This window comes from Rana temporaria, assembly GCF_905171775.1.
Source record: "Rana temporaria chromosome 4 unlocalized genomic scaffold, aRanTem1.1 chr4w, whole genome shotgun sequence".
Lineage (NCBI taxonomy): Eukaryota > Metazoa > Chordata > Amphibia > Anura > Ranidae > Rana > Rana temporaria.
Window position 1 is genome coordinate 450,670 of NW_024404459.1, and position 9,331 is coordinate 460,000.

General features: G+C 43.4%; 1 protein-coding gene across 1 annotated transcript in view; it reads right to left on the reverse strand.

Annotated features, from left to right (window-relative positions):
- Nucleotides 1–7,057: 7,057 nt before the first annotated feature.
- LOC120921812 overlaps nt 7,058–9,331 on the reverse strand; it is a gene marked incomplete at its 5' end in the record, with an annotated part of 2,703 nt that continues 429 nt past the window's right edge. The window contains 1 exon segment of the mRNA XM_040334311.1: nt 7,058–9,331. This exon segment is cut by the window's right edge and continues 429 nt beyond it. Coding sequence (XP_040190245.1) covers nt 7,058–9,331 — 2,274 coding nt within the window.

Consider the following 9,331-nt stretch of genomic DNA (forward strand, 5'->3'; position numbering starts at 1 on the left):
ACCTACGGCCGGGGAGCACCAAGTTTTCAAATTCGGGCACCACTTCTATATACTCTCATTTTAAATGGAAGTCTAGTCATGGGCACAGTGAGGCATGTACATGGGCACAGTGAGGCATGCACATGGACACAGTGAAGCATGTAGATGGACACCCTAGGCTTATACTCGAGTCAATACGTTTTCCCATCATGGACTAAATAAGGAAGTGCAGGACTTCTTGTGTTGGGAAGATGGCAATGAGTGATAGAGGGGTGGGGGACACTCGTCCTATAATCCCCTCATTACTGTCACTCCTATAAAAGACAGTTCTCGTTGTTTCCTCACTCTCTGACTAAGGTCCATGAATAAAGAAATGATCTGGTAGGAGATCAGAGGACCCATTTACTAGTTACTTTGAGGGGGGAATTGTAAGATCCTCAGAGACAAAGCTGCCTGAGGTGGGCGGAGTCCTGGTTTAGGGGAACAAATCGGCTCATGTCTAGTAATAATCTTTGTATTTCTATTTTAGTAGATGGATGGGAGATGAGGAAAACCTCAGAGGATTGTCTCACTTTGTCTCCAGACTGTAAAGTAGAAGATAAGGACATCACACAGTATAGTCCAGGAGAAAACCCGACTACCTCAAATGTCCATCCGGCACCACACAGTGTAGATCCATCGTATTCCTTTTATCCTGAGGAACCTCAGACTGTGCGGGACGGTGCCGGACCATCGTATTCCTCTTATCCTGAGGAACCTCAGACTGTGCGGGACGGTGCCGGACCATCGTATTCCTCTTATCCTGAGGAACCTCAGACTGTGCGGGACGGTGCCGGACCATCGTATTCCTCTTATCCTGAGGAACCTCAGACTGTGCGGGACAGTGCCGGACCATCGTATTCCTCTTATCCTGAGGAACCTCAGACTGTGCGGGACGGTGCCGGACTATCGTATTCCTCTTATCCCGAGGAACCTCAGACTGTGCGGGACGGTGCCGAACCATCGTATTCCTCTTATCCTGAGGAACCTCAGACTGTGCGGGACGGTGCCGGACCATCGTATTCCACTTATCCCGAGGAACCTCAGACTGTGCGGGACGGTGCCAGACCATCGTATTCCTGTGTAGATGGACCATCATCTTCCCCTCATCCTGAGGAGCCTCAGACTGTGAGGGACGGTGCCGTCCTTCCAACAAATAAGAGTCTTTCCTGTGCTGAGTGCGGGAAGTGTTTTTCAAAGAAGTCCAATCTTTCCAGTCATCAGAGATCTCACAAGGGGGAGAAGCCGTATTCCTGTGCTGAGTGCGGGAAGTGTTTCCATTTTCAATCCAATCTAAATGTGCATAAAAGATCTCACACAGGGGAGACGCCGTATTCCTGTCCTGAGTGTGGGAAATGTTTTTCACAGAAGTCCTATCTTTCCATACATCAGAGATCTCACACAGGGGAGAAGCCGTATTCCTGTCCTGAGTGTGGGAAATGTTTTTCACAGAAGTCCTATCTTTCCACACATCAGAGATCTCACACTCGTGAGAAGCCGTATTCCTGTCCTGAGTGTGGGAAATGTTTTTCAAAGAAGTCCAATCTTTCCAGACATCAGAGATCTCACACGGGGGAGAAGCCGTATTCCTGTCCTGAATGTGGGAAATGTTTTTCACAGAAGTCCGATCTTTCCACACATCAGAGATCTCACATGGGGGAGAAGCCATATTCCTGTCCTGAGTGCGGGAAATGTTTTTCACATAAGTCCATTCTTTCCACACATCAGAGATTTCACACGGGTGAGAAGCCGTATTCCTGTCCTGAGTGTGGGAAATGTTTTTCAGATAGGTCCAATTTTTACACACATCAGAGATCACACACGGGGGAGAAGCCGTATTCCTGTCCTGAGTGTGGGAAATGTTTTTCATATAAGTCCGATCTTTCCACACATCAGAGATCTCACACGGGGGAGAAGCCGTATTCCTGTCCTGAGTGTGGGAAATGTTTTTCAGACAATTCCAGTTTTAACAGACATCAGAGATCTCACACGGGGGAGAAGCCGTATTCCTGTCCTGAGTGCGGGAAATGTTTTTCACAGAAGCCCGATCTTTCCAGACATCAGAGATCTCACACGGGGGAGAAGCCGTTTTCCTGTCCTGAGTGAGGGAAATGTTTTTCAGATAAGTCCAATTTTTACAGACATAGGCCCGGATTCACAAAGTTCTTACGGCGACGTATCTACAGATATGCCACGTAAGTGCAAATATGCCCTGTCGTATCAGCTTCTCCTGATGGGGGTGGCCCTTGAGGGGCTTCCCCTGATGGGGGTGGACCCTGAGGGGCTTCCCCTGATGGGGGTGGAGGTTTGGGAGGGTTCGGTGAAGTTGTTATTTTCCTCGAGGTAGACACATTCCTCCAGATCACCATGCTCCTCCTCAACTACCTCTACAGAGGTGTGGGCACTCTCCTCCGGGGATGGTGTGGGTCGTCCAGCAGCAGACAATGGCCCCGCTCCCTCCAGCACATCTGTGGATGACACAAAGCATTCACATGTTGGTGGACCCACACGCTTGTCACATGTTCCCTTGCACCCCCTCACATGCTACACACCGGATGGGGGATAAAACACACTTACCTGTCCTCAAGGCCTGTTCACCTGAGTCATAGCCCTCCAGGCCCTCCACCTGCTCCCGCTCCAGACATCTGGCGATAACCTCCTCCTCGGCAGTCAGCCTGACAGTACTGGCTGGTCCGCCTCCCCTGAGGTGCCTCTTCACCTTGGCCAGCTTCTCTCTGACCTAACGACGCAGGTCATTGATTTTCTTAGCAATGTCCTTTGAGGTCCTTCTCTCATGGCCAAGGGCATTGACCTCCTGGAGGATCTCTTGCTTCATGGCCTTACTGGTCATGCGACTCTGTGCGCCATGGAGGTACACATCGTATCTAGAGATGGCAGAGATGACGATTGCCCTCTCCTCAGATTAATTATTTTTTTCCTCCTCTCCCTCTCAGTCTCAGGAGCAGACATCGCTCAGAATGCAAAAGTGCCTGCACCACAGAAGACAAGCTGCTAGTGTACTTTTGCGCTCGATGGGCGCATGTCTGGGCGTATTTATGCTCTCGGCATAAGCGGTGGGCCGGCGTATCTTAGGGGTTACGCCATGCGTAGTTGTGAGCATGCGCAGAGGGGTGCGGGACATACGTCCATGTCACGGCGCATGCGCCGTTTAAGATACGACGGATGTAAACCACTGCGTCACGTTCGGACCATCATTTGCATGAGGTCACACCCACTTACACTTTACGCTGGCCTGCGCCTTCGAAAATACGATACGCTGGCTCATCTGAATGCAGTGCAGGCCTCTCCGAGCTGCGCTGGCGTAGCGTACAAAAGATACGCTACGGAGGCATAAAGATGCGCCGATGTATGTGAATCCGGGCCATAAATGATCTCACACGGGGGAGAAGCCGTATTCCTGTCCTAAAGTGAGGGAAATGTTCCTCACTGAAGTCCAGTCTTCCTGTACATCAGGGATCCCACACAACCCCTCGAGGTGTATTAGTGAGCGTGGGAAATGTCTCGGATCGTAACATCTTCCTGAACACCCCTTTAATACTGGGCACTTTTACCCCTTTCCTGCCCAGGCCAATTTTCAGCTCTTACACTTGTCATACAGCACTGTACCCAAATAATCTTTTTATCTTTCCCCCCCCAAATAGAGCTTTCTTTTGGTGGTATTTGATCACCTCTGGGGTTTTATTTGTTGTGCTACAAATAAAAAAGACAGAAAATGTTGAAAAAAATAAAGTTTTTCTTTATTTCTGTTAAAAAAATATTGTAAATATTCCTTGTGTTATTAGGTTATAATTGTGTGTGTGTTTTTTGTTTTTATTTCTAGCCTGGGTATTCCCGATAGGCTTTGTTGATGTAATATAATCTTTATAAGCTTAATAAAAAGAATAAAAAAATGCTGGAAATAAGTATGTTTTCTATTTCTCTGGTGGGCACTGACTGGCATCACTGGTGGGCACTGACTGGCATCCCTGGTGGGCACTGACTGGCATGACTGGTGGACACTGACTGGCATCACTGGTGGACACTGGCATCCCTGGTGGGCACTGACTGGCATCACTGGTGGGCACTGATAGGCATGCCTGGTGGTCACTGATTGGCATGGCTGGTGGGCACTGGTGATCATCACTGGCGATGGGCCTGTACTGATAATCAATGCTGAATATCAGTGCAGATTCCCCTGTCAGGAGAGACACTGATTGGCTCTTCTCTACTCACGCCTTGTCAGCATGAATAAAGGAAAGCCGATAACCGGCACTTTCTGGTTACGATGTGATTAGCTTTGATTGGACACAGCTGATCACATGGTGAAGAGCCAACGTCTTATGCTGCATACACACGATCGGAAATTCCGACAGGAAATCTTCGATGTGAGCTTTTGGTCAGAAACTCTGACTGTGTTTATGCTCCATCGGACATTTGCTGTCGGAATTTCCGCCAACAAAAGATTAAGAGCAGGTTCTCAATTTTTCAGACGGAAAAAGTTCTTGTCGGAAATTCCGATTGTCTGTATGCAATTCCGACACGCAAAAAAAACACGCATGCTCAGAGTCAAGCAAAAGAGCCGAACTGCCTATTGAACTTCATTGATCTCGGCTCATCGTACGTATTGTACGTCACTGCGTTTTTGACATTTAGAATTTCCGACAAGATTTGTGTGACCGTGTGTATGCAAGACAAGTTTGAGCCAACATTCTGTCGTAAAAAAATCCACGGTTTTCTTGTCGGAATTTCCGATGGTGTGTACAGGGCATTAGGCTCTTTATCGAGACTGGAGATGCTGTTTGTCAGAGCGACACACAACACCAACGATCGCCCTGCGCCCGAGCGGCTTATTCTTCTGGATGTCATGTGACATCCAATCAGGATAATGGAACCCCGTCTGGCTGTCATTCTGCTATAGGCCGGGTAGGAAGGAGGTAAAGAATCATTTTAGGCCTGAACATTATATAAAACCCCCAAAACGCGATATATTTTCTGAAAGAAGACACCCTAGAGCATCCTTTGAGCTCTGCTGGCACTGCCAGCAAGGCTCAAAATTCCACCTCTAAACACGCCCTTATAAATCATCTCATGAAATGACACTTAAATGTGTTATGCAGAATTAAGTTAAAAAAATAAATATTAATAACAACTTTATCAGTGCAGCCTCACCAGTGCCCATCAATGCAGCCTCACCTATGCCCACCGTTGCAGCCTCACCTCACCTGCGTCCACCATTGCAGCCTCACCTGTGCCCACCATTGTAGCCTCTGCTCACTGTGCCCACTATTGCACCCTGTGCTCACTGTGCCCACCATTGCAGCCTCACCTATGCCCACCCTTTCAGCCTCACCTCACCTGTGCCCACCATTGCAGCCTCACCTGTGCCCACCCTTTCAGCCTCACCTCACCTGTGTCCACCATTGCAGCCTCACCTGTGCCCACCATTGTAGCCTCTGCTCACTGTGCCCACCATTGTAGCCTCTGCTCACTGTGCCCACTATTGCACCCTGTGCTCACTGTGCCCACCATTGCAGCCTCACCTATGCCCACCCTTTCAGCCTCACCTCACCTGTGCCCACCATCGCAGCCTCACCTGTGCCCACCATTGCAGCCTCACCTGTGCCCACCATTGCAGCCTCTGCTCACTGTGCCCACTGTAACGGAACGTCCCCCACACTCCGCTGAGTGCTTCCGTCATATACCGCTTCCTCTCAGTCTGCATATAGATATCAGATATTCCAGCTGCTCACAACGAGACAAGACTTGTTTGTCTGCTGAACATGGAGGCCGGGATTCAGAAAGAATCGCGTATCTTTATTCGGGCGTATTGCATCTCATAGGTGCTACGCCGCCGTAACTTAGTCAGGCGAGTAGCGTATTCAGAAGGAACTTGCGCCCGAAGTTACGGCGGTGTGGGAAGCTAATTAGACACGTGTTATGTCAACAGCTTCTTTCGCAGGACGTTTCTTTCAAAAGTTCAAATAGCCGAGCTTACTCAAAGTATGAGTTTTATTAGCATCTCACTTGGCATCAACTTGTAAATACATACAAAGTTCAAATCTTCATACAGCTTGTTGTAGTAATAACAGAAGATTAGTTAGGTATAAGCTTAAAGAATAGCATAGTAAAAGTTCTTTCGTCTAGCTTCAGTGGTGTGAGAAGTGTCAGCTTCGAACAGCTGTTTGTGAGGTAAGCTTGAGTGTAGGCCTTAAGTAAACAAAGTGTCCTTGCTGTCCTTTTGAAGCGTATGTGTTGCGAATGGTGGGTGAGTGTGTAAGTGTGTCCTATGTCAGTTTAAACTCTCTCTTTATACTATAAAAACCCATATGTCAGCTAAATACATGGTAACGCCTTTTCTCAAAAGGATGCTTAATATGGTTTAAACCAAAGCGAACTCACAACTCCACCCATAACTCTGTCATGTTCAACTTTAGAAATAGAATGTACAACTTCATCCCCATATCTGCATCTCCTTGAGATGACCTAGCTGATTTGATTGACAGCAACATATAGCTGTTTTCTATTAAAACCATTGGGTTGACCTTCTGTTAAATGCCTAATTCTTACATAAGATATATCTTTAAGATTCAGAAGTTCTATACCAAACTTACAAATGCATAATAAACTCATAATTGAATACATATATATATAGATATATAAATATATCACTTCACACAAACTCTAGATAATTAAACAAAGAATATCAAAAAGTAACTTTTAACTTTGAAACATATGAAGACAGTTTTCCTGGTTTTACTCTATGATACATGACTCTGAGTATTCTTATCCGTGAACCCAGTGACCTCCTGAACCCATGTCAAACTTGGACATCCTTGGGACAACTGGACAAGACTCCATTCATACATACCTAACCTATTTCAAGATCTGTCTTTTGCTGGGTCATGTCATTAAATGATGACTTCAACCTTGTAAACCAAAGATCTTGATGAAAAGCCAAATTAATGTAATTATTCTACAATTCCCCCTGAATATAATTTATTATATTACCTAAATCACGCACACTTCATTTATGGCCCTTTCACACACATCTTGAATCAGTTGCTCCAGATGTACCACAGTTTACCATCGGATCAGTTAAGCCAGATGTGATTCTCTGAGTAAGAATACTTGTCATGATTTCTTCACCTTTTTTCATTTCTTTCTTAAGTAATTTGTAAAACTGTTTCATCTTAATCATTATACAGATTTGAAATAATATGCATAACACCATAATAATAAAAATAATAACTATTGGATGCAATAATATATTTCCTGCTGCAGTAACTACTGAAGTGTTTCCCCAAACTGATATAGTTTTCTTAAAATTCACCCAGAAAGAATTTGATGATAACGCTGACCATTCATGTTCTATTACTTTTAACTTTCCTTGCTCATGCTTAAATACTATATCTGCTTTATGAAGTTCTTCAGATAAAGCAATTAATAAGCCCTTATCCTTTTGTATGATGTCTGCCCATTCTTTCCATGGGAATTCATCTACTTGAGATATATTATATTGTACAGGAAGAGCACCCACATCTCTCATAAGAATATTAGTCAAATTCACTCTAATTCCATTTATACTGATTCCTGCAAGGTCTCCGTCTATACAATATAATCCTCGTTTCAGGATTTCTGTTTGTGTACAGGATAGGAAAAAAGCTTTAACTGTTTCAGTGCTAGTCATAACTTGAAAACAAACCTTCTTTTTACCTACTGAAGTAACTAAGTCAAAAGCTGTTTTTACTTTTTCTATTCTCGCGGTACATAATGAATGATTATGAAAACAAGAATGAAAAATTCCTTTGTCCTGCTTAGGCAAACAGATTATTTTAGATTGAAAATGTAAACATGAAGATAGGTCAAGTTGTTCTGGTTCTGAAAAATTACTATCCAAAGCAAAATCTGTATACTGCAATTGATAATATAACAATTGAGTATCACTTACTGGCAATCCTAAGACTGTAATTGGAACCAACATTTGTTCTCTCCCAGCTATAGGAATCATTGAGGTACTAAAGCATTCATGCTGATTACATCCTACCCATTTATTTACCCATAAATCTGTATGATTCTTTGCAAATACATACTCATTAGGTAAACTTTGTAAAACTCCTAAAGGAGTTATTCCACTTTGGAATGCTTGAGCTGTTATTTTAAAATTGGTGGAATACTCTGTCTGTATCTCTAGACACGTTCTGGCTATGTGAGAATGTTGTTCACTTTTCATTAAATCCAAAGTAATATTTTGTAAATGGATAATAGATGGACCTATAACTGTTGCTGTCTTCATTACCATATTTTCTAATATTTGATTTAAATTTCTCTGAACTTTGATACTTTTACTTCCCACTAAACCTGATGTTTCTAGATCAGATTTTAATGTAGTAATATCCATACTATTGGTAATACTTCCAACAATTCCAATTCCTCCGAGGATTCCTTCTGCAATACCTCGTTTATTCCTGCTGTTGTTTTTACTATTAGTTCCAAACCATTTATCAATACCCAATTCCATATTAACTAGATACTCTTGACACTGAGGATACCTTGATGAAATTTTCCATTCAGAAATGTTAAATTTCCAAAGTATAATCACAAAGCGTCCTTCTCTTAAAAGATGTCTGGATTGGAAATGATTAATTTGAAAAGGACTGGCGGGAATAAATTTTCCGTTAGTACATTTCGTTTTTTCAGGGGATAAAACTGCAACATTTGCAATATCACATTTCATAGGATAATTTTCCAATGATAGGCAACACTCATATATACCTGAGTCATTTAGATTTGGATTAGTGTGATGAAAAATCAAACTATTATTCTTCCAATCTAAATTACCAAAATTGCCCTTACGAATTATGCTAGCTGAGCTATAGAAAAGACTGCCCAACAACTCACTATTTCTCTTCCAGGTTAATAGTGAATTCTGAGGTAATTCTATTTGCGTAGTACACATCAAAGTTAAATTATCCTTTCCTTCTTCTATTTTAAGAGATTGTGGCGATACTTTTATGTCTGGAATAATTAAATCCACAACAGTAATCATCACCTTCACTTTGACTAGAGCTAAACTTCTTGTCATTTGAAAATCCCATACTCGAGTTACATCTCCTTTTTCATCTCCTGTAATTTGTAAATGTTCAGGATCTACAAACTGTAAATAATATTGTGTTTGAAACCAAATATCAGTTTTGGATCCTCCCACAGAAGGAGTATGTACCTTAGCATTAGTTACATCCCCAGTCCAAGCTGTAGTCTCATTTCCTTTTATAACTATAACCCAGAATCCCATATCTGTTAGATTACACTCATA